Genomic DNA, 26329 nt, shown 5'->3' with positions numbered 1-26329 from the left:
ATCGGGCCCCACATCAGGCTCCTCTGCTATGAGCCTGCTTCTTCCTCTCCCACTCCCCCTGCTTGTGTTCCCTCTCTCACTGGCTGTCTCTATCTCTGTCAAATAAATAAATAAAATCTTTAAAAAAAAAAAAAAAAAGGAACTTAGTTCCTTAATTTCTCCAAGCCTCTGCCTGTAAGACGACATTATAATAATAAATATCCTATTTCACAGCCAAATTAAGTGAAATAATATGGATATAAGTACTTTGTGAAGAGCAAAGTGCTACAGAAGTTTAAGCTATAATTGTACAAGAATGTTCCACAAATTCCAGTTATTACAAGAAACTCTTAGTGTTCTTTTGTTACATACTCTGCTAGAACCTTGCTCCTTTCCTTCAGAGCACTTACTTTTGCTTTCAATTACACATGCATTAACACTACTATGACTGCGCATCATCCCCTCTCCATAGCTTTGGGCTCATCATTATATTCCCCGGAGTCCAGCACAGTCCCAGGCACATGCTAAGTGCTCGACACATTTTTGTTAGTGCAATCCGAACGGTGGTTACCTGTAAGAAGTAAGAATGGGAAGCAAGGTGGGAGGAAATAACTCTTATTTTATTTCTCTAAACTGTTTGAACTTTTACCATGAACCTGTACTACTTAAATACAGGTTAAATCGTTTATTCCAAATGAACCTAATAAGGACTAAATCGGCATATCTTAGTTTCCTCGCCTCTCGGGGGAAGGTGAGGGTTTAATATAGGAAATTACGTGAAAGGGCTGCATGAACTAAAAGGAGCCGGGTTCTGGGGTTCTGGGCTCTCCCGAGACCCTTGCGGAGTGAAGGCGGCGTGCCTAACGGTTTGAGAACGGCCGGGAGGTGCCGTTAGGAGGCGCTCGCGAAGCTGCTCCAGGAATTCCCGCCCTCTCCGTTACATGCCCCAGTAACCCCGGCGCGCCGGCGACCGAGAGTAACCTCGCAGTCGGGTGACGGCTCCCCCCCTCCCCGCCTCGACTCTCGCCTGCTCCCGCCTCAGCCAATGGGAAGGCAGCGCACGGGCCGGCCGGACACTCGCCCTCACCGACTCCTCCCCCAAGCGGTTAGAACCGAGTTGTACAGTCACCTCGCCGCCGGCTTTAGACTTTTCCAATCGCAACTCCAGTTCCCGATTCCAAGCCCCGCCCCCGGCCTGCCCCGCGTTCATTCTCGGCGGGAGTCACCTTTTGCTTTACAAACGTTCAGACCCGCCCTCTGCCTACCTTGCTGCGCTAGGCACCGCCCCCTACCCGGACCGACCAATAGCCGGGGGAGCCTGGAGCCGCTGGGCGGGCCCGCAGCCAATGCGCACGCCGTGGGCGGGCTCCGGGCCGGAATTGGGGGTGAAGCTACAGCCTTGTGCCCACATTCGGGGCGCGCGGAGCTGGGGGGTCCCTGGGGGACGCCCGGAGCAAAGATGGCGTCCGCAGCTGAGGGGGATGTGGGAACGGTGGCGGAGCTGGCGAGGGTGCTGCGGTGGGGGTTCGAGGAGCTGAGCCTTAACAAGTTGGCGACGTCCCTGGGCGCGTCGGAACAGGCGCTGCGGCTCATCATCTCCATCTTTATGGGTAAGGACCCTCCTGCCTCGCTCCGCCCCCTCGCGGAGTCCCCGGGGAATGGGGACGTGACCCCCCCCTCACTTTCCGGAGCCACCCAGAAAGGCTTTGTGGGGTGCGGATGTGAATCTTAAATCATACCAACCAGCTATCGAGAGGAAGACAAGTCTTTCCTCGAGTCTGGGGGCGCCGTGCCCTCTGAACCTCTTTACCTTTCTCTTTGACCCCTGCTGTACCCTTCTGGCCCCTATTTGGCGCCACCACCGTCTCATCATGCCATAATCTACCCTGTGACCCCACGACCTATCCTTATTTGTCTCTCTTGAGTTCTACTCTGTCCATGTGTACTGCTGTCTGTTATTAATATCAACTCTCACACATGCGCGCTTCTTGTCGGTAGGCATAGGCCCCCTAACTTAGGTATTAGCTTTGTGGGCCCCTAAGCCCCGTATTCTGTATTTCCATAGTCGAAGTTTTTTTCTGCATTGTCAGCTTATATTACACTTTCTTCTCTTTTCTGTCCTGTTAATAATATTTTCTTCTTATACCGTATTGCTTTTTTCCCCCTCTTAACCTTACTCACTTGTCATTTACCCTGGGATATCATTTTAATACTGGGCATGGGAAACAGGACTGACAACCCCCTTTAAAAACTATGCTACTCCAAGCGTTTATTACCTATATGGTTCAAAGGATGTGATGTGTCTACGTTATGGCACAACAAGCTGTATTACAACTGCTTTATAGGCGTTTTTACTGCATCCTTCCTCCATGGATTTTTAATACATGGAAGCAGCATGGCACAATGTGGGGGGGGGGGGGAAGTGTGGACTTGGAAGGCAAGCAAGTCAGACCCAGCCCTGCTGCTGCTTGCAAACTGTGGGACCCTGGGCAAGTCACTTAACTCCGCTGGGCCTCAATTTGCTTATCTATGAAATGAGGACAGTAATGCCTATCTAATAGGACAGCTTGTAAAGTCCTATAGGAATTCAAAGGTCAAAATCTGGTGCATAAATATTTGAGTAGTTGGAAGGTTTTATGAAGTTTATGGGCCTTTAGCTAGGAGAGTAGGGGTGGGGAAGAATTAAGCAAACAGGACTGGGACAGGAGCAGATTAGAGACCAGAGTCATAAGAAGTCTGGGATAAAAGTTGGGCAGATGTGGAACGCCTTAAATGCCAGAAAGAAGTTTGGAATGTATCCAGTAGTCAGTAGAAACGTTGACATATAATATCACCGAAGGGTGTTAACTAGATCTAGACAATGTGAGAGGCATTAATTTATATTTAAATAACCTTAGCAGCTAACTTAATTGTTACTTGCCTTTTACATACAAAACCAAGCTGATCTTCCTTTCTTCCAACTAAAGGTCACCTTTTCCCTCTCTTGTAGAATTATAAAATTTTTGAAGCGAAAGACACCTCAGTATCTCTCAGATCTAACCCAGATTTATCAAAACCCCCAGTCTAGGATTCTTCACGCCACGGCAGCTTTGAACTTCTACTCCTTGAGCCTTGTTTCTCACCCAGTTATTTGTTGGGGTTGTAATTGGCAATTAAGAGTGTTTACATTCATTCGTTTGGAAGCTCAGTGTTGATTTCTCAACTATAAATTGAGAACATAACACAAGTAACAACAAATTATTAGGGGCAACCTGTTAAATGATCTAGGGCTGGAATTAGGACTTGAAATTTGTCCTTTTTCTGCTGACATGATCGAATAGTGTCTGTGCACTCCTGGTGAGCTACTCCTCTGCTATCATCGGGTATACAACTGACGGGGAGATTGTTTTCTCCATATCCTTCGCCTCTACTCTCCTCCCATTACCATCAGTCATCAAGTGATAAAACACTTGGTATAATACATCTGCTGCAGCCTGAACCCCCTTGCCATTCTACCATTTCCCAGATCCCCCCCCCCTTCTATCTCCCATATGCTGTTGCCTTCAGTAACTCAGTATTTCTTGTGTTTAGATGGACTTAGGGTTTCACGTTACCTCCTATCAGGCCTAGCTCTTCTGCATGGGTATATAGGTTTGTGTTTTCTAGGTATGGATTAAATATATACATGCAAACATAAACTGATAAGCTTGACACGTGCATGGAAGAAAGCGTGCACTCTGGTTGTTAATGTTTTCCTTACAAAGGTATTACCATTTCTGTGTACTGTAACCTAGTGACCCATAGCCTTTCAGCAATGGAGTTCCTGGTTCCAGAACCCCCGCTGTCTTGGGGAATTGGGATACTGGAGGAAATCCTTGTTAGATGTACCAAGAAGGCCTGTAGTCCAAAATGATTCTGACCCACTTTCTACTAATTCACGATTGATCTGGGTTAAAGACACTTTAATGCAGACACCCCAAGGGAAGAGTTAGGTATATCAGACATTCAGGTTTTAAAGTGTGAATACCTTTTTTTTTTTTTAAGAGTTTTTGGTTTTGTTTTTTAGTGAGTTATTGGGGTGGGGAGGAGAGAAGGGGCAGAGGGAGGGGGAGAGAGAGAGAATCTTAAGTAGGTTCCATGCTCTGCTCAGAGCTGGGCCTGATCTCACAACCCTGAGATCCTGATCTGAGCTAAAAATCAGGAGTCAGACACTTGCTTAAAGGACTGAGCCACCCAGGCACCCCTAAAGTGTGAATGACTTTTAATTAGGTAGTCTCATTGCTATTTTCTTCACATCTTACTTTTCCTACTTGGGTTCTGTGTATTGATCTTGGGGTAGGCAGTAGATCATTAATGCAGTAGCTTTCAAACCTTTGTGACTGGGACCCATGGCGAGAAGTATGTTTTAATCATGACGTGGCACACAAATATGTGTATATATGTATTTGAAACAAAAGTTTCAGGGAAATTACTTATCCTTATGTAAGCTGTGTGTGTAGCTAGTTTCTGTTTTGTTTTTTAGTATTGCTTATGACCCACTAAATTAGTTTCATGACCTATTAGTGGGTTACAAGTAGTTTGAAAAATCCTGAGTTAGAGGCTGTAATTTTTAATATTCAGTACTTCAAGGAAAGGATAAGCTTATGAGGACTGTTGCATTGGATTATCTCAAACAGCCAGAAAACTCCATTAAAGGGATGTGTATATGTTTGTCTTTTGTAAGATCACAGGAAATTCGGTGGAAGGTGAATTTTGCTATGGTGCTGGCAAATACTACTGGAAGATAACCTCCCCTTCAACACCTGGGGTCTCGTCACTCCTTAAGATACTTAATGGTGTAGTTTTGGAATGTTGGTGAGGTCCAGAGCCGACAGCCAAGAAAGAATTCTTGAGACATCTTTGTGCAAAAAGGTGATGTTATGAAAGCACAGGGACAGGACCTGTGGTTAGAAAGAGCTGCTGCGCTGGGGTTGTGAGGAATGGCGGGTTATATTCTTGGGAGTTGGGGGAGATATGGAAAATGCAAGGTGTCCAAAAGGACTTTGATATGCTAAAGAAGACCCACAGGGTACTGGAGGCCTCGCTATTATCAAGCTAAGGTTTTTTTTTCCTCTAGCAAAGCATTAACATTTAGTTGGAAGTTTCCTGGAAGAATGTCACACTTATCCCACCCAGGAGTGGGGGGATGGGAGAGCTTAAGGGGTGTCAGCTTCTGCTTTGTCCTCAGCTAGCCTTCTGCTCCCTCATCAATAACACGAATTGTTCGAAATAAATTCAAAAAAATGTACCTACTGTGAGTTAAACCCTACTTTTGACACTGCAAGGACTTGGGCACTGGTGCAGTATGAGTAATCGAGCCAGGCACTCCACAAAGAATTGCCTACGGTTAGGGGGTAGGTAATGGGCAGGAGATAAATACTCTAATAACCACAATAAAAGGCAGAAATCTAAGTGCCCTAAGAGAATTGCAAAGCTTTATGAGATTGACAGATTGGACCTTTAATGAACTTTGAAAGCTGAATCAAGTTCCAGCAGACCGAGATGGTAATACTGAAGGGAAGGGGGAAATAGCATGAGCAAAGGCATTGAGGTAGGAATGTGTGGTGACTTGGTCAAGGAACGGGAAGTAGCCCACTTGGACTAAAACAGGACTTAAATAGAGAAGTGGTGGATATCAGACTGGAGGGGCGCCTGGGTGGCCCAGTTGGTTGAGCGTCCGACTCTTGATTTCAGCTCGGGTCCTGATGTCGGGGTCCTGAGACGGAGCCCCACGTTGGGCTCTGCACTGGGCATGGAACCTGCTTGGGATTCTCCCTTCCTCTCCCTCGGCCCCTCCCCCCTCAAAAAAAATAATAAAGAAGACTGGAAAGGTAGGTCATAGGACCTGGAGAGCCAAGGCAAGGGGTTATTGCTTAATTAAGTGGGTGGTAGGTAACCTTTGGAGGTATCTAAAAGGGAAATAACGTGGCCCGAGCTGTATTAGGAAGATAACACTGCATGGGGTGATTTGAGGTAGGCACAGACAAGAAGTAGGGAAACCAATGAGAAAGAACAATGATCCAGAAGGTTATATTGACTTGGAGGCAAGGCGGCTGCACCAAGAGGAGAAAATAGGGATTTTGTGTGAGGTGTTTTAGGAACACAGAATCTTTTGAAAGGTAGCTTCTGCATACACTTGAATCTACACGGCTGCTTGTGCCAGAAGTCGAAGAATCAGCCTTGCCACCTCCCTTTCGGTCTCTCCCCACATCCCAGTCCCCAAGCCCTATCAATACCACCTCCCAATTGTGTCTCCAGTATGTCCCCTTTTCTCCTATCACCACAGCCGCTGGGCATTTGTCATCAGAAACACACGAGTAGCCTCCCAACTGGTCTCTAATTCTGCTCTTGCCCTGCCCAAAGCAAAGCGGTCCGATCCTGTGCCTCTCCTGCTCAGAACCCTTCAAAGGCTTCTGTACATGGTCAGTAAGCCCTCGCCTGATCTTCCACCTCATCTCAAGCAAGTTCACGACTTTTTAGCCACACGGTCTTCTTTCAGTTCCTTGGAGAAAGGCATTAAGCGCATTCCTACCTCCAAGCCTTTGTACCTGCTGATGCAGCTGCCTAGAATGTTCTTCATTCATTATTCACCTGACAGACTCCTTTCATCTTTCGGGTCTCAGTTCAGATTGTCACTTCCTCTGATCTGAGAGTTCTTTCCCGACTCTCATTTTATATGATGTCCCCTGTTGCACTTTCTCATACCGACTGAAATTTCCTCTCACATGTATATTCCAATTGGTAATTCCATATTTGTGGATGAGAGCAGAAACCATGTCAGTTTTGTCCACCACAGTATTCCCAGAATTGAACACCATACCTGGCTTCTGGAAAAGGCCCAAGAAGTATTTGTTGACTTAAGTGAGCATGTGAGTGAATGACTTGGCAACTGATTAAATGGAGGATAAAGAAGCAGTTTAGAAACAACAACAACTCAGTCCTTCTGCCTGGGTAGCTGGAAAGATAATGATATCTCACAAACCAGAGAGGTCAAGAGGAGTGTCAGATTTTGGATTTGCTCTAGGTTCCCAGGGCACCTCCAGGTGTCTTAAGAGTTGTGAAACCCAAGCTTGAGCTCAGGAGAGAAGTTGGACTACAGATATGGTTTTAAGAGTCAGTGTTGGTATCATAATTGAGTCAGGGAGGGCATGAAATGCCATGGGAAAGTTTAACAGAGAGAAGAGAACCCAATTCTTGTTGACGGAGTATGTTAACATTCGCCACACCTGGTCAATAGTAACAATTGCTGACGTTCGTGAACGATTTGGTATATGCGCACACATTGTCTGAGGTGCTCAACAATACCCCACCCACACCTGCCAAGTTACTGATGAGATCATTGAAGTACTGTTATCCTCACCCTCGTGCAGATAGGAAACTGGGGGCTTCAGAGGTTAAATAACTTGTCTAGGGTCAAGCCTGTTTCTACCCAACTCTAGTCCCTGCTCTTCATCACACTGGGATTGCGAAGAGTGTGTGGGGGTGGAAAAGATAAATGCCCTTGGTGTTCTCTTCTCTTCACTTACGTGGGTAAAGCAAGATGCAATCAGCCTATGAAATACCTCTCAGCGTCCAAAGCTAGAGCTGGCCAAATGGACTAGAGGGCCACCTGCTTAGGATGAGTGTTCTCTGGTGTTGGCCGTGACTGTGGCTTGGCTGTTAGACCAATCAGAAATTGCACTTGGGTGGTGCCTGGGTGGCTCTGTCAGGTGATTCTTGATTTCCTCTCAGGTCATGATCTCTGGGGCGTGAGATTGAGCCCCGTGTTGCGCTCCCCGTTCACCAGGGAGTCTGCTTCAGGATTGTCTCTCTCTCCTTCTGCCCCTCCTCTCTCTGTCTTACTCAAATAAATAAATAAATAAATAAATAAATAAATAAATAAATCTTGGAAGGAAGGGGAGAGAAAGGAAAGAAAGAAAGAAAGAAAGAAAGAAAGAAAGAAAGAAAGAAAGAAAGAAAAGAAGGAAGGAAGGAAGGAAGGAAGGAAGGAAGGAAGGAAGAAAGAAAGAAAGAAAGAAAGAAAGAAAGAAAGAAAGAAAGAAAGAAAGAAAGAAAGAAAGAATTGCACTTGGGTGGTAAGTATTCATTCCTCAGAGGTTCAGGTTAGCATCACGAAGGTTAACAACCTTTAAAATCAAAGTAGGTCCTGCAGTTCAGTTCCCTTTGGACCAAAGTTAGGTCTGGCCCTTCAGAACTAAATCTGTTATCCAGTGCAAAAAGCTTTTTTCAGGTAGCACTGAAATTACGATATAAAGAGACCAAAGCCAAGCTAGATGGAAATTAAACAGCATTAACTAAACAAATGCAGCTTCTGACCATAATACAAAACAGGGTGCAGAAATTCTACTACTAGAAAATAAGGGGGTTGTCTTAGATCACTTTCAAGCCTTCTTCCAATTCTAGAAGTCTAGGTAGATTCTACATTTTGAGACTTTATTCTAATTCATAGTCACAGTTGTTATCATAATCTAAATCTTTCTGTTTGAAGTTGTTTGTTTTTTGTTTTTGTTTTTGTTTTTGTTTTAGAGAGGGGAGGGGAGTGGGGCAGAGGGAGAGAGAGAATCCCAAGCAGGCTCCACACCCAGTGCAGCGTCTGATACGGGACTCCATCTCACAATCCTGAGATCAAGACCTGTGCTGAAATCAAGAGTCCGACGCTTAACCGGCTGAGCCACCCAGGCACCCCTGGCAATTTCCTTTAAATACGCTTTTTCATCTCCTTTTTATCTGCACCCCGATATCTTACATTGCACAAAACTTCATGTTTTGGTTTGGTTTGGTTTTCTGGGGTTTTTTTTGTTTTTTAAAGATTTTTTATTTATTCTTTTGAGAAAGAGAGACTGGGAGAGAGAGGGAGGGCACGAGCAGGCAGGAGGGGCAGAGGGAAAGGGAGAAGCAGACTCCCCGCTGAGCAGAGAGCCAGAAGCAGGGCTGTATCCCAAGACCCCAGGATCATGACCTGAGCTGAAGGCAGGTGCCTAACCGACTGAGCCACCCAGGTGGCCCAAAACTTCATGTTTTGAATGCCAGTATAACTTTAATGTCAAATAGAATCATTTATTTACAGAGGCATGTGGAAATTTGGGCCCATGAGATTATATGCACAAGCTAATTCAACGAAAATAATTATATACCCACTGACATTAAATCTGTCTGGGCAGCCATCAGGACTCCCTAGAGGTGTTCAGTGCAGCAGCCTTTCAAACATGGGATTGGTCTTCAAAAAGGAAATGGTATTTCAGCTGGACCTTAAAGGTTATAGAAGATTCTTGTAAGGTAGAGATGAGAGAGGAATCTTTTCAGCTACAAAGAATAATGAACATATATGTGGAGATCAAGAAAAGTGAGAAGGATCTGAGGAAGAGCAAGTGGTCCAGTTCGGTCAGAACAATAGAGGATCCATAAAGGAGTAGTAGAGAAAAACCGGACAGACCCGTCAGGTAGGTGGGGGTGAAATGGCGGAGTAAGAAAGGATGTGTGTTGTTTTCAGACACCTACTGGCCCAGGTACAAATTGTGTTCGGATTAAATATGTACTAGTTGCATCACCATAGACTAATAATTAAACTTCAGCCATCCATTCCCTCATGTTCCCAAAGGGCAGTTTTACTAAAGGACTGAGGTTAAGCGTTAAGCAGTTGATCTAATAGTTATTTAAATTGGATTAATTCATAACAAGCAGCAATATTTGGAAACAGTGCGAAATTTACATGAATTTTTAAAAATAATGTAGTTGTCAAAGAAATGCCTTACTTCTAGGGCGCCTGGGTGGCTCAGTCATTAAGCGTTTGCCTTCGGCTCAGGGCGTGATCCCGGCTTTCTGGGATCGAGCCCTGCATCAGGCTCCTCTGCTATGAGCCTGCTTCTTCCTCTCCCGCTCCCCCTGCTTGTGTTCCCTCTCTGGCTGGCTGTCTCTATCTCTGTCAAATAAATAAATAAAATCTTAAAAAAAAAGAAAAGAAATGCCTTACTTCTAGAGAACTGCTCAGGCATACCCTTGGCGCGGACTCGTTCGTTCTCCTCTGCTCTGGAAAAGTTGGGGGCGCAAACTGGGAAGCTCAGTAGGAGCCTGTGAGGTCTGAATGAGATAAAATGTGTAAACATTTGACCAAGTCTGACCCAAAGTAGTTTTGTTTTGTTTTGTTTACGATTTTTATTTATTTATTTGACAGAGAGAGGGAGCAAGCACAAGCAGGGGAGAGGGAGAAGCAGGCTCCACACCAAGTGTGGAGCCCGATGTGGGGTTCAGTTCCAGGACCCTGGGATCTTGACCTGAGCCAAAGGCAGTAGCTTGACCAACTGAGCCACCCACGTGTGACCCAAAGAAGTTTTAAATAATTGTTCCCCTCCTTCGCTCAATAAATACTCATCTCCTCCCTTTCCAAGTGTGCTCTTGGGACCAGCAGCATGAGCACCTCCTAGGATCTTCTGGCTTGCGTCCTAGGAACTTGTGAGAAATGCCATTTGCTAACATCATTTGTTGTTCTTCAAATATTATTATTCTTACTGAATCCTACTGTTAATATTATTGTAACAATGATGTCATTGTCATCTCTGCTGTCTAGCTCCTATCCTTACGTCCACCATCTGTTTCACACTTTTGATGAGAAGGTTAAATATGGAGGAATTTTTTTTCATAAGGTGGTTGGACTCCTGGTTCCATCTTTCCCTTTCTGGCCTGTGTCAGCCACCTCGAGCACTCCAGCCTTCTCTTCGATTGACTCTCAATCTCTCAATCTCATCGATTGACTCACATTTCTGAATACAGTTAATAAACTGTGACTTGTAGCTTTAACAAAAATGGGGTGCCCTAGTTGCGGCTGCCAGGGAAAGCTGTTCTAAGCAAACTGCCCTTCTCAAGCATAGAGTTTTAAAGGTAGGGGTGTGTGTGTCTGTGTGTTGACATTTTTTCAGCAATTGCTGAAGTCCAGGGCCAGGAGATTTAGGACCCACCTGGAGTTCGCGTGGTGAAGCAGCAGTAGTTCCCTAGAGACCTTCAAAGCCTATCCATGATTCATGCAGCCCAAAAGATGTTGTATGCATCTTTATTTTTCCCTGTTCTCAAAATGAGAAGGGGAGGTAGCGAGTAAGACACTAAAAATAAGGATAAGTAATTTCTGGATAAGAATTGCCTTTGGGCTTAAAATGGACTGGTTTTTTAAAATCCAAGTTCCTCTCTATTCAAGCACTGGCTTTGAAGATAAAGTCAAATTCATTAAATCCCGGACACCTTGAATGAAGTGTTCTATCTAAGCACCATATGTACCAAAGTTGTTAGTAACAGAGGCTTCTGGTAGAAATGTCATTGCTTTCTAACTGTAAGGACATTGGTCAGAAAGTAGGTGGAAGATCAGGCCAAAAATGATCAGACCCAGGTTCTGTTCTTGGCTCACATGAAGTCATCAAGTTGACTATTTAAATGCCCCACTCTAAGCATAAGCTAAGTTTAAATCAAAAATAAAAAGCTTTTGTCAATTAAAGATGCTTTTCAGTACCAAGTATTCATGTTGCTATGGCATTTTCAGAAGAAAAGCCTACATGGTCATTCTGCTACATAAAATTATAAATGGTGAGATAGTGATTTTGCAGGCAGTTCACTATAAAAGAAAAATAAAGGATTCATGTGCACATGTCATATGTAGATCTGAGGAGGATATGAGATCCCAGGAGGTTAAAGTTTTGATATATTTGTGTATGCTGTAATGAAAAGTGGCATCCACATAGACCTGGTAAATACCTTCTAGCTCGTGAAGTTTCCAATTTCTGCTGTGATAGCAATTCTAAACTCAGATGGACTTGGACACCACTCTGGATCACTGTCCATAAATACAAAACTTCTGTTTGTAAGCCAATAAGCAAGCCAACTGGAGTGGTGCCCTGTAAGTCTCCTATGGCATATGCCTCCGACAAAAGGGGGAAAGATTGATTATAGTTCGAGTACAAATATACTGGGGCCCTGACAAAAAACGTTGAACCGTAAGCGCTTCTAGAAATCCTCATTCTCTAGCCAAAGGATAATCTGACTCTACTTTTTAAATCTTCATTGGTTCTTCTGAAAGAGTAGTAAAGAGGGGCGCCAGGCAGCCTCAGTCAATAGAGCATCCAGTTCTTCCTGATCTTGGGGTTGTGAGTTCAAGCCCCGTGTTGGGTGTAGAGAGTATTTAAAAATAACAATTTTTTAAAAATGAAAAATGTAAGAGTAGTAAACAGAAGCAAAAGAAGGAACTAGATGGCATGCATTTATATTATTTATACTAAGAACCTAACATAATTATGGGGACCCAGGTCATCATACCACCAAAAGCTCCCAATTTTTTCAAGCCTTACCCTCCTGTTTTATAAAGTATTTTTTTATTCTAAAATATATCATTTTTAGGGGCATCTGAGTGGCTTAGTGGGTTAAGCATCTGACTCTTGATCTCAGCTCAGGTCTTAATCTCAGGGTTGTAAGTTTAACCCCTGCGTTAGGCTCCATGCTGGGTGTGGAGTGTACTTTAAAAAAATAAAATGTAAAGTATATAATTTAAAATGTTTTTCTGAATTCTTCCCAAATCTTCAAGTAATATAGAGATGCTGATATAGAAAGAAGATCATTTCCAACTTTTGTACATCAAAGGACACTACCAAGAAAATGAAAAGATAGCCCACAGAATACAAAAATATTTGTAAACCATGTATCTGATAAGAATCTAATATCCAGAATGTATCAAGAACTCTTATAACTCAATAATAAAAAGTTAAATAACTCAAAAAATATGCAAAGGTGATGAATAGATGTTTGTCTAAGCAAGACATACAGATGGCCAGTAAGCACACAGAAAAATGCTCAACTCATTAGTCATTAAGGAAATGCAAATCAAAATCACAGTGACATACCACCTCACACCCACTGGTATGACTATCATTAAAAAAAAATGGGGGGGGGGCGCCTACGTGGCTCAGTCGGTTAAGCATCTGCCTTCGGCTCAGGTCATGATCTCAGCATCCTGGGATCGAGTACCACGTTGGGCTCCCTGCTCAGCCCGGAGTCTACCTCTCTCTCTCATGCTCACTCCATGCTTTCCCACTGTCTCTCAAATAAATAAATAAAATCTTTTTTAAAAATAGAATAAGCAAATGTTGGTGAGGCTGTGGAGAAATTGGAACCCTCGTGCATTGCTGATGGGAATGGAAAACAGTGCAGCCACCATGGAAAATGGTTTAGCAGCTTCTCCAGGTTAAACAGTTACAGCATGACCTAGCGATGCCACCCCTAGTTATATACTCAAGAGAACTGAAAGCATACGTTCACACAAAAACGTGTACACAAATGTTCATAGCATTATTATAAAGGCCAAAGAGTGGAGACAACTATTTGTCCTCCAACGGATGAATGAATAAACAAAATGTTATATTCGTGCCGTGGAATATTCTACAGCTAAAGGGATGAAGTGCTGCCATATGCTACGGCGTGGATGAACCTTGAAAATATTCCACTAATGTTTTCGTGATGTTAATATAATATCATACTAAGGAATGGCCACATTTGGTATGATTCCATTTATGTGAAATGCCCAGAATAAGCAAAATCTTTTTTTTTTTTAAGATTTCATTTATTTGTCACACTGAGAGAGAGAACACAAGCAGGGGGAGCAGCAGGCAGAAGGAGAAGCAGACTCCCCACTGAGCAAGGAGCCGGATGAGGGACTCGATCCCAGGACCCTGGGATCATGACCTGAGCCGAAGGCAGCCGCTTCACAACTGAGCCACCCAGGCGTCCCCAGAATAAGCAAATTCTTTTTTTAACTTTTTTTTTAAAGATTTTATTTATTTATTTGACATAGAGAGAAAGCCAGCGAGAGAGGGAACACAAGCAGGGGGAGTGGGAGAGGAAGAAGCAAGCTCCCAGTGGAAGAGCCTGACGTGGGGCTCGATCCCAGAACGCTGGGATCACGCCCTGAGCCAAAGGCAGACGCTTAACAACTGCGCCACCCAGGAGCCCCCAGAATAAGCAAATTCTTAAAGACAGAAGGTAGATTGGTGGTTGCCAGGGGATGAGAGGAAGATTGAATTGGGAGTGACTGCTAGGAGGGGTGGGGTTTCTTGTCCGGGTAATTGAAATGTTCTGGCATGAGATACTGGGGATGCTTTCACAGCGATGTAAATAGACTAAAATTCACTGAATTCTACACCTAAAGAAAGACTAAAGAGGGACTGTGTATGACCTCAGGTAGCACGAGAACCCAACAATTACACCTGTTCAGATCCATGAGGACAATTACAGGGTGTAATGCTGTTATCTTTCCTCCGGTTAGAACGTTGGCTGTAAGAAAGCGTTTATTGTTTCATTTGCTGAAATGGTTGCTGAGAAAAAAGTCTCACCTACCTTGTTTGTATTTACAAAGACTAGATTTGGCAACTCGAAACACAAGAGAGAAATTCTCATGACAAGTATTTGGGAGGGTTGGAGAAAGAGCAGCTAATTAGCCGCTTGGCAGTGGGACAGGGCAACCCTTGGGCAGCCCTAGGCCAGATCAAGTCACAACAGGAGCAAAGGGCCATTTCTCCACTGAAGACCAGGACCATACATTAAAAGGGGGGAAAAACCCAGGTTACTACACACTAGTTACACATTTTTGAGAGAGAACCCATAACGTGTAAAATCCAGAAAGCATTAAAAATGGGGGCTAAGGGGCGCCTGGGTGGCTCCGTGGGTTAAGCATCTGCCTTCGGCTCAGGTCATGATCGTAGGGTCCTGGGATTGAGCCCCTGCTCAGCGGGGAGTCTGCTTGTCTCCCTCTCCTTCTGCCCCTCCTCCCTGCTCGTGTTCACTCTCTCACTCCCTCACTCTGTCCATCTCAAATAAACAAAAAAAAATTTTTTTAATGGGGGATAAGATACTTCAGGTCTGTACAAGGGAAGGAAGAGGAGAAAACAGTAACAGAAAGGGCAGGAAAGGAAAAGAAGAGGCAAGAGGAGGGGCAGACCCATCAGAGAGCAGGGAAGGGGGGTGCACTGTGGGGGTCCGGCCAGCCCACTACTTCTCACTGTGCCTGTAAAGGGCCTGTTTTCCCAGGTGATAAACATCTATGCTGGATGATTTCTACAATCCTCTCCTCTCCTGGACTTAAGCAGATGCCCTGCTGTCTGAAATACACTGCCTCAGCATGTGAAATACAGGGCACTTCACCCCCCCACACCCCAGGGCCCCCCTTCCCTTTCCTTCCCTCCCCTGCCCACCCTTACTCTGGCTGCATTCCCTTGCCTGCTGTAGTCTCCGATGTACACCACATTTTAGCCACCATATGTCAGACTGTTAATGAACAAGGAAGAGGGGTTGTAGGCACTCCCTTACTCCAGACATTCACCTAGGGGTGACAGAGTATCTTGAAGTCCACACTGACAGTCTTAGTGCCCCTCTTCCTCTTCAAAATTTGCTTCCCACATACCACCCTTGCATCCCACGTCCCAGCTGGCTCTCCCTGCCTACCAGTCACAATCCTGTCAGAGCCTTCTCAGCCTCACCCCTCCTCAGGCCTGTGCAGCCACTGACAATCAGGATCCCACTGCTGCCAAATGCCCCACCCCAACTCCAACCCCAAACCCCTCACCAGAACTTATCTGGGGAATATGCCTGTCATTTGGAAGACCTCGGATGAAGCCCTGTACCCACCGGATTCTGGGAGTAGAAGAATTTTCTGACCTATGCCTAGTTTTGTTGTGGTGGTTGATTTTTTTTTTTTTTTTTAATCCAAGATCCAAATCTTGGATTTGGGACCTGAAGCTTATATAATCTTGGGGACCTTTTTTAAGAAAAAGGATACAAAAATAGCTTATAAGTTTCCCAAATACATATGACCATGTGAACAGGTTGTTAGCTCCCACCTCCACCACCGCCCCAGCCCCTAGGGACTTAAAAGGGGCCTCTGCAAAGGAAGGGCCTTGAAACTGAAGCTTTATTAGCTCCGTGGCCAGTGGGCTTCTTCCTGGGACTATGAGGTGCAATTCACAGACCTTTATTTTTGAAACTTGCTACAGGTTTAATTTAGTTTAATCTTAATGAGGTGGGCAGTCTGCCAAACCAGTTAAAAGAAGACTCAAAGTTTAAGTCAGGTATAGATACGCTTATATAAAAATATTTGCTCATGTGTAAATTATTTTTAAAATAACCTCAAGGATGTCCACGTATGACACTTTCACAGATATTTTCTCTTTTAATCTGTGCAACAGCCTGCGGGTATGGCTGGCACTTCCCTATTTAACAGATGAAGACATTAAGATACAAAGCATCTATTTGCCCCAGCTGCAGAGCTGAATGTCTGAACTAGATGACTCTCGATTCCTGAGTCCAGGGATATGCGAGTTGATCAGATAATCTGGCGGGAAGTTGCCACCATGTGGTTCATTAATTTACAGAGAAAATGTGATAAAAATGCACTGAATACAGGCGACGGGGGTGTCATTTCATCTTTGCTAGTTAAGGTATTTTGGTGTCTTGAAGCGCCTCAAAGTCAGTCGTGAACAGCTGTTGCCCCTGTTCCACTAAAAGGGAGAAATGCCAGTCAACAGCCTCTTGAGTTTTAACAGTCTTTCAGTCTGTAAATTTTTGTAGAAGAAGTTTTAAGAAAAAACAGTTCTCAAAAGTAACAAAATAACTACATGACCATTCGAACAAACTAGTAGTATAGAAAAATACTATAACCAGATGTTCAGACCTGTGGATTATGTGCTTGGTCCCTGCTGCCCTCTAGTCGGACTTGAAACGCTCAGGAGGGCTCGCCATGATGGATGGCTAACTCCGGGACTAAGAAGCTGGTTAGAAACTTGGCATATCTAACTCCCTGTGGCATGACACACAACAGCATTGGTGACATCAAAGTCAGTCTTGTGTTATATCATAACTTTGCAGCTTCTGTGGCAGGTTTTACCAGTTAGCCCACATGTGTGTCTATGAGCCAGCAGTACTAAGCTTAAGATGGCCTGACTTATTACTAAGAGCACTTGACTTAAATGGGACCATTGAAGAATTGCTTTTGGTAGGACTTTGGGACAGTTCTGGCGTAGGTAGCTTGGTTGGGTTAAGTGACTAAAAAACAAATATTTCTTAACCTTCATAGCAAACCCTTTTTCTTTATCACAAGTAACAGCCATCCACTAGTTTACCTTTGAAATGTCCCCTCTATTATCCCCAGGACATTTTGATCACTTGCCCCAGTTTTCTTGAATCCTGTATCAGAGTTGTCAAAATGTTTGAGATACTCAGCAGGAAGAAACTTTCAGAAAGGAACTGCTATATTCTTACTGCACTGCATGCGGATAAGGATGGGGAGTCCCCAGAAGTTAGATTAACAAAGCCAGTACAGGAGAGCCCCTAGATCTAACATTAAAATGTAGTTTTGGGGGCAACTGGGTGGCTCAGTCAGTTGAGCATCCAGCTCTTGATTTCAGCTCAGGTTGTGGTCTCAGGGTCCTGGGATCGAGCCCCACCTTGGACTCCCTGCTCAGTGGAGAATCTACTTGTCTTCCTTTCCCTCTCCCCTTCCCCCTACTTGCTCTCTGTTTCTCTCGGTCTCTCTCTGTCTCTCTCTCTCTCTCAAATAAATAATCATTGAGAAGGAAATGTAGTTTTTAATTGTTTTTAGATGAGTGTGCATGTGTCTGCAAACAATGCTTGAACATAGATTGTAGCTTTAAAAGCACACAGCTAGTTATTAGTGATTCCCTTGCAGGTCACGGGCAGGTGCCAAGGCATGTGGCAAGGATATCAGAATGGAAATCAAGTGATGTGGATTCTAATTTGAGCTGTTCTCGGTTAACCTTGAGCGTGCCAGCTTTCCCCTTTGGGCCTCCGTTTCTTATTTAGTGAAGGTTTTGGAGTCAGTGATTTCTAAGATTTCTTCAGATTCTAAGAATCCGTATATCCCGTGAATAACCATTCAGCATATGACTCAGCCCGAGCTATACAAGATTGTCAGAGGGTGGAAGGTGTGCTGGCAACCTGCCCTTACTGTCAACAAGCTTAATCTGGTGAAGAGACACAAAGGACGAGTTCTGAACAAATTCCAAAGGTGAGAGCTTCATCCTCACCTAAATGTCCGTAATCCACCAGCACTCTTCCAGCTACAGAGTGATCAGTAACTCAGCAGAGGTGCCTAAACAGTCACTGATCAATTAAATAGACAGCGTCAAGCAATGTCCTTCCTATTTCTATGTCTTCCTTCTCTCTGCATAGTTGTTTAGCACAAGGAATTTCCGCTTTGGTGGAAAAAGAATTGAGTGGCAGATCTCCAAAATCAAAGTAATTATGATAAAACTATCGTGTGAAAGTATTTGATAAAAATTAACTACAAACAAAAATAAAAAATAAACTATGAATAAGCTGGGTTCAAAAGCAGTCCTATATTCTGGTCTGTGATTCTTAAAGAGATCCTTTTTTTTAAAAAGATTTTATTTATTTATTCGACAGGATAGAGACAGCCAGCGAGAGAGGGAACACAAGCAGGGGGAGTGGGAGAGGAAGAAGCAGGCTCATAGTGGAGGAGCCTGACGTGGGGCTCGATCCCACAACGCCGGGATCACGCCCTGAGCCGAAGGCAGACGCTTAACCGCTGTGCCACCCAGGCGCCCCTCTTAAAGAGATTCTTAAATCTCTTCAAATTTAACTGAAATTTGATAAATTCTTCCAGTATGGCCTTTCAGTATTGCCCAAAGCAAAATACCCATTATCTATGGTAGCCTTCCATAGTCTAGAAAAATTACAGCATCCAGGTGAGATAAGTCTGAAACTGAGGGATTTTTTCAGCCATCTCTAACTGGGAATTCGAAAGAGTTGCCGTAATCTTGTCAGTAAATAGTCCCTAGGAGCAGTGCTGAAGGTTGAGAAAGAAACTGGTAGGCAGGAAACAGAGACAATGAGTTAAACCAGGATTCTAGGAGATTGACAACAAAAGGACTAAGTGGAATTGAAGAGTAGCTTGAAGCAGCAGCAAAGGGACAGAGGCGGGGGGTGGGGGGGCTAGAAGGGGAAAACCGAGAGCCTGTGCAGTTTGAAGGTAGAGGAGGTCATGTGCTAGGGGCTTGAGTCCTGGACCTAGAGGTAAAGCTAGAGGTTAGCATCCAGCTGCATCAATTACTCGCTGATGAGCACAGACCGGTTAGCTAACTGCTTTGATGTGTTTGCTTATTCAGACACTGAAGACAATATTATTTCTTACTTCAGACAGTTATGAGGATTAAGGGGGATAATGTGTGTAAAGTGCTTAACTCAGTGCGTGGCGCATAGTAAGAATTCAGTAAAGCTTCATTGGTATGAACTGGTGTCAGTGACAGTAATAAAGGAAGAAGGGAAGAATAAGAAAGCTAGCGAGAAAGACCGGAGAGGGGTATAACTCCGAGGATCGGGGTACCCAAGGGGAGGAGATGTTTAAAGAGGAGGGAGGGACATCTTCCTCTGAATCTGGAGAAAAGGATGTAAAAGCATAGATTTCAAGTGGAGCTTCTTAAGTTTTCTCACGGACTGTTCCCTGCAGACCATGGTGGAAGACGCAGTAATGTGTGCTTTCGGGTTCAGGGGTCCTTAGCAGACGGCGGCTGTTCACAGAGATGCCATTGAAGTCGCATATTGTGTCTTTAGGATACAAGGCAACTGCACATTCTATTGTGTGTGATTTGTGTGTGCTCATATGATAAAGTTACTCACCAGTTAAATTGCGTGGAATCGCTTCTGCAAAACTTCTCGTAGAGCGGATGGGCCACATTTGTCTCGCAGCCTCCATCAGCGCCCCAGTTGGAGCAGCTCGTATTCAGACAATGATAGGCGTGAACTGGCAGTGATGTTTTCAATCAGAAGTCAGAGCTCTCTGCCGTGTTCCTATAGAATTGACAGCTTCTGGAGAATGAAAACTTCGCCGCCAGGGAATTGCCCACTGCTGTTTTCAGTAACCTTCCCAAAGAGAGAGGCTGGCCTCGGGTGATCGATGCCCCGGGGGTTGTTTCCCCTCCAGCCCCCCCCCCATCACATTGTGCTTCACCTGCACTGCCCTTCTTCCCAAGAATGGCCCCCATCACCCCTTTCACTGAGGAGATTAAGGTTCTATTCATGAACTTTCGCCTCCGCCTTCCGTGTTTCTATGCCAGCCTCCTCACCTGGCCCTCCAGCCTCAGGGGAAGAACCAGGGTTCTTTCCTCCCTTCTAAGTGAAGCTTTCTTCCATAAAACACATGTGGACAGACGTCTCTGTTTGAGAAATGGTTGACTTCACTCAGCGGCCATGCTCTGGCCAATTGTTTACTGCCAAACTTCCTGTCAGATAGTCTTCATATCCAGTCTGCATTTCCTCTTTATCCACTCACTGCCTTCTTAGCTGGCCACCTTCTCCTGGTCTCCACATCCATCATGCTGCTGCCATTGCAGAATTCCTAATGACATCACTGTGACTGAAGTGACCTTGTCCTCTTCCTCACCCTCCTTGGGCTCTGTAAGGCCTGATGCGATTAAATTCCTTTCCTACTGAAACACTCTTCCTTTCTCACATGTCCACTATCCTGACTTACCTCCTTATTTTCCTGTGTTATCTCCGTTTCTTTTGCTTGCAGTCCTGTGAATCACAAGCATTTTCCAAGACTCAGCCCTGGGCCCGCCCTTCTTTCATGGCCTGTCCCTGGGAGAGCTTCTCTTTATTCCTGGCTCCTGCTCTCACCAGCAGCAGCACCACCAGAGCCAGCTACCCCCTCCAGTCTTTGTGTCTCTGTCAGTGGCACTGCCTTCTTCTTAACCTCCGAGGGAAACCTCAAGGTCAGAAATCTTCATGTTGGGGTACGTGTGCTCTGGGGATACACAGAGGCTTCACGGGCATGGATAAGGAATCAGTTTCCAGATTTCAGCTTCCATATATACTCTTGTCTAAAACAGATATGCTTGAGACTGTCTGCTCCAAAGGTTGTCCTTTCCCAACTCCCTTAAAGTCACCTTTAGCCCTTAGACAAGGGAAAAAAGGCACCGTGGGTTGCCCCACGGTATAAAAACGTCACAGGATGCCACAAAAGTAAAGCAAAGAGGAGCAGCCCCTTATTCTTAAGTATAATTAACATAGAACTTTGTGGAAGCTGAGCAGCCCTTGTTTTATCTCGGTGACAAATTCATGGCGACCATAACTATCCATCTTAAAACTAGAATTCAGAAATAAGGTGGTTGTTCGAGGGGGTCATGTTAACATGTTCACTGGAACTTAAAAATGAGCTTAGACCTCTTTTGACAGAAAGGAAGTCTGATCGAGCTGATTAGCCTGCCATTGGCAGACATTTTCCATGTGTACTAACAACACAGCTTCAACGGACTTATAAAAAACACATCATTTGCTCTTGTTTAAGCTTATAAGTGACAGATGGCAACTTAAAAATATGACAGGGGATGTAGAGTTGTTCATATTTTAGGGCCATTCCAGCAAAAATCTTGAAGACCATCACAGTGGCTCACTCATCTTTAATGTGTCCTTTTCTGTCATCCCCCACATCCAGTCAGTCCTGTTTATTTTTTTTCCTCGTGTGTCAGTTTCAGACTCTGCCCGGTTTTCCAGACCTGCCTGTCTGCTCTGTTACGCCATATTGCCCCTCTGGTAGTTACCCCTCGTGAAGTGACTCTTCCAGGCCCTTTCCTACCTCTGTGTCTTAATTACATTACCCTCGTCCGGCGGAGTGCTCTTTCCTTAACGTTATTCGTCCTGACTGCTCTGGTCAATATTGATCTCTCGCCTTTCTGTCTTCTACAGCGTTGACTAGTCCATGCAGTTAGCACTTACAGAACAGCAGTGTTTGATACCTCTTTTCTCTCTCTCTAAAAAGCTCCTTAAGAGTTAAAAAACATCTCTTCCGATTCTGCCACATCCTCCCTTTTTGCCTAATGCAATGCTGACCACATAATGGATGCTTAATAAATATTTTATTGACTGCCTAGAGAATAGAGTATTCCCTCATTCATTCTTTCATTCTCTCACCCATTCAACAAATATTTTTGAGACCCTTTTTTGTACCAGGATTTGTGCTAGGCACTGGGGTACAGCAGGGGAAAAAATAGACAAAAATCCCTACTTCCAAAGACTGATAAATAAATAAAATACACAGTGTGTAAAAGAGTCATAAGTGCTAAGGGGGAAGAAGAAAAGTAAAGCAGAGAAGAACGGGAAGTATGTGTTGGTGGCGCGTGAGGACGGTTGGGGGGGCGGGGAAGCATGTGCAATTTTAGATAGGAAGGTCAGGGAAGGACGCACTGATAAGGGGACGTTTCAGTAAAGACCTGAGCGACTTGAGCTTATCTGTGCAAAGAGCATTTCAGGCGAGGAACCTATTAACGGGAAGGCTCTGGGGCCAGACCTGCCGGACTACCCAGAAGGGAGAGCTTTGACTTGGGCAGAGTTCTGGAGATGAGGCAGAGAAAGCTCGGGCTGGGAAGGGCAAACAGATCCTGTAGGTTCTGGTTCGATTTGGGCTTTTGCTCAGTGAGACTGCAGGCCTTCCGAGGGTTTTGAGCAGAGCAATGAGCTGATCTGACTTATGTTATAATGGAAGCCCCGTGGGTGCTGTGTTACAATAGAAGCAAGAGGTTAGTCAGCCAGCAGACTATAATAACACAGGCCAGAGATGGTGTTGGCTTGGACCAGGGGAAGAGGTGGTCAGATTCTGGGTTTATTCTCAAGATAGAACAGACAGGATTTGTTGACTGATTGGGTTTGGTCGGAAGAGGGGCAGGTCAAGAACGGAGGCAAGGATGCAGGGATTCAGTCCTAAGGGAACGAAGGCTAAGTTGCCATCTGCAGAAACGGGGCAGGCCAGGGGGGAGCAGCTTTAGTGAGAGAGGTTCAGTCAGCAGTGCCTGTCGAGTTTGAGGTATCTGTTTAGGCATGCGCCTTCTTGAAACGTTGAGTAGCGCATGCCAGTGTGGGGTCCAGGGGAGAGAGAGATCTAGGCTAAAGACAAAAATTTGGGAGACATCGGCAAACGGATGCTATTTACCGGCATGCGACTGGACGAGATCGCTGGGCCCTTTACTGCTAAAGCAGGCGTGGGGCAGTCTCACGTTTTCTGAGCATCTGATATGTACCAGGCTTAATATACAAACCCTAAGCAGCTAGCTTTCGCTTTCCTGAGCAATGAAAAGGTTAACAGAAACTGAGGACAACGAGGTTAACGATCAACCAGCCTAAGGTGACAGTAAGTCGCAGAACGGGGATTCAAACTGAGATATGTCTTAACTCCAAAGTCCCTGTTCTTCCAACCATCCAGCGCCTTAATTCAACAGTACGTTGCATTTTGGAAAAAGTGCTCTTGGTCAGCCAAAATCAGTATCCTTATAAAGTAAATATGCTATGAATCTTCTTTTGAAATGCAGATGAAAAGGAAACCCCTTAGTCATTTGGTTGTCACATGGAATAAAGATTAGATTCAGAAGCTCTGATACCCATTTGCCCCAGAATTTCTCAGAAAAGGCCTGCTTTTCTTCCCACTAACCTTTTTTTTTTTTTTAAACGAGAAATACAAGCTAAGGAGTGTGGTAGGGGTCTGAGGATACAAAGGGGAGAAAGGCCATTGTCAGGAAGGTGAAAGGAGGTGTTTGGAAAACAAAGGTTGCCCCGTTTCCCTCCCTCTCACTCTATGTGAACGCGCATCTGTACAAGTCCGTGACCACTACAATATTTAGTTAGCACTGTGCTAACTACTTTATATGCGCTGTCTTCTCTAGTCCGTAGAACAACTCATTGAGGCAGGTGCTATCCCCCATTACACAAATGAGGGAACCGAGGCTGGAGGTCAAACAGCTATTAAGTACCCATTACTGTTGATCTGTCAAACAAGAAGTGTACAGGATGTGTGCTCTGGGAGATCCAAAGACATAGGAGGCCTTGTGGAAAAGAGATTGAACATACAGAAATTTGTAATATAAAACAGAAATGTAAGGAATGGCATATTCTAGTATATAATGATTTACCAAACGAGTCTTAGTCCTAAGTGCCATGTATTTAAGGCGCGAACCCATAACACACCGGGCCACGAGTTCATTCTAGCCTTACAGAAGGAAACACTTGAGCTGAGTTTCCGAGAATGGGTAGGATTTCACTTGGTAGAGGAGTGGTCGGAGGAGGTGTCCCACACAAAAGGGATTGGCGTGAGAGCTGAGGCCTAGAGACAAAAGACCTAAGACCTGTTTGGGCAAAAATGAGCAGATCCGTTTTAGCTGCAGCAGAGAAATGGAAGCTTTAACTAGAAATGTAGGTTAGAAGATAGACCTTGAGTCTCAGGCTTAGGGACTGGTTCTCTGGTGAGGAGTGATCTGGGGGTCACTGTTTTCTTTTTTTTTTTTTTTTTTTTTTTTTAATGATTTTTTATTATATTATGTTAGTCACCATACAGTACATCCCCGGTTTCCAATGTAAGGCTCGATGATTCATTAGTTGTGTATAACACCCAGTGCACCATGCACTACGTGCCCTCCTTACTACCCATCACCGGTCTATCCCATTCCCCCACCCCCCTCCCCTCTGAGGCCCTCAGTTTGTTTCTCATAGTCCATAGTCTCTCATGGTTCATTCCCCCTTCTGATTACCCCCCCTTTCTTTATCCCTGTTTTCTGAGCAGGAGTTGAAGGAATGGTACTCTGGTGGAGGATGGCTGGCAGCCGGAGGCTGCTGAGAGATCAGGTGGGAGGTCACAGCAGGAGTTCAAGGGTGAGTGCTTGAATGCCCTACCTGCAAACAGAAAGCAAACGGGGCGGAGACAGTGCCGAGAACTGTTGGAAAGGAGGGCTGTCCAGGGAACCAAGGACAGGGAGGAGGCAAAGACACCTTCAGGCTTTTGAATGTGGTTGTGTGACCTGGAGAATGGTAGCCCCATAAATTATAAAAAGAAGCCAAGAGAAAGCCGAGTAGGGGGAAAGTTGTGTTTTCCTAAAGACAGAGATGGAATGAGATACCAAACTAAGAATGCCCTGCTAGGAAGTGGGAAATGTGGAACTGAAACTTGAGAACTTAGGATTAAAGATGAAGATGTGTTTGTCTTTGGCATGAAGAGCCTATTAATGTACAGGAGAGTAGATGCAGTTTCCAGAGAGGCCGTGTAGCAAGCACGGTGGAGGGTCAACGCCAAATCCTGGAGATGAGCCGTATTTAGGAGCCAGAGAAATTTTCCTCAGTGAACGAGTAGAAGAAAGATAGGTCATCGGTGTGATCTATTCAGATTGTAGCCGGCCGCCCCTTGCCAGTCAAAGCAAGGGGAGAAAGTGAGAGCAAACGTTTAGGAACTTTTGTAGCCTATGACTTTGTATTTTACAAAAGTACTGGTCCACAACAAATGGGAAATTTAAAAAATTGGTCTGCACCACCGACTGATGTGCAGGGGGTGCAGGGTTAGCGGGTCAGAGCCCTGGGAGCCCCGCTGTCAGGTACATACCTAAGAGAACAGAAGATAGCTGTTCACACGTAGACTTAGACACGAGTGTTCCAGGGCAGCATTATTCAGTAATACCCGAGCAGTGGAAACAACCAAATGCCCATCAACTATTGAAAGGATAAATAAAATATGGTGTATCCATACAAAGGAATATTTTTCAGCCATGAAGAAAGAGTAATGCACTAGGAGCATAACTTAACATAGAGAGGAGTTGGATCACTCTGTTGTATACCTAAAACTGATAGAACCTTGTATGTCAACCATACTCAAATAAAAAAAATGTTTTAATGAAGTATTGATATGTGGTACAACATAAATGAACCTTGAAAACATTATGCTAAGTGAAAAAGGCCAGACATAAAAGTCAGCATATTACATGACTCCATTTATATGCAATCCCCAGAATAAACAGTCCATATAGACAGAAAGTAACCCCGGTGGCTCCCAGGGTCTGAGGACAGAAGCAAATGGAGAGTGACTGGGTAACAGGTACAGGTTTCTTTTGGGGAGACGGAAATGTTCTGGAATTAGATAGTAGGATGTTTGCACAACCTTGTGAATATACCAAACACCACTGAATTCTACACTTTGAAATGGTGAATTTTATGGTATGTGAATTATACCTCAATAGAAAAAAAAATACAGGAGGGCGGTGAGGAGAGCAGGGAGGAAGCCAAGGCATGGATCTGGGTATTATAAGAAGGAAGATGAAGCCAAAACATCAATCCATGTGTCAGCCATTCAGCGGTTCCCCAAGTGTAGTCCATGAACCCCTAGGTTTGCTGCGTTGACATTTGCTCTGATAGTACAAAAGCAGTGGTGGGTAACTGCTGATGCCTTAGCGTGAGTCAGGACAAGGGCACCACGCTGCACTAGCAGTCCTTGTGTTCTTCGGTGCTCCCCCCAAAGAGGGCCAGG

The 26329-nt window shown here is 44.7% G+C and overlaps 1 protein-coding gene across 1 annotated transcript in view; it reads left to right on the top strand.

Annotated features, from left to right (window-relative positions):
• Positions 1–1303: 1303 nt before the first annotated feature.
• Positions 1304–26329, top strand: part of LPCAT3 (lysophosphatidylcholine acyltransferase 3) — a 36600-nt gene continuing 11574 nt past the window's right edge. Inside the window, exon 1 of the mRNA XM_026502548.4 lies at positions 1304–1589. Within this exon, the coding sequence (XP_026358333.2) occupies positions 1439–1589 (151 nt within the window). The 5' untranslated portion in view covers positions 1304–1438. The remainder of the gene's footprint in view (positions 1590–26329) is intronic.

Source organism: Ursus arctos, unplaced genomic scaffold, assembly GCF_023065955.2.
Source record: "Ursus arctos isolate Adak ecotype North America unplaced genomic scaffold, UrsArc2.0 scaffold_26, whole genome shotgun sequence".
NCBI lineage: Eukaryota > Metazoa > Chordata > Mammalia > Carnivora > Ursidae > Ursus > Ursus arctos.
The sequence above is the reverse complement of the archived record's forward strand: the minus strand, read 5'-3'. Positions and strand labels throughout refer to the sequence as shown.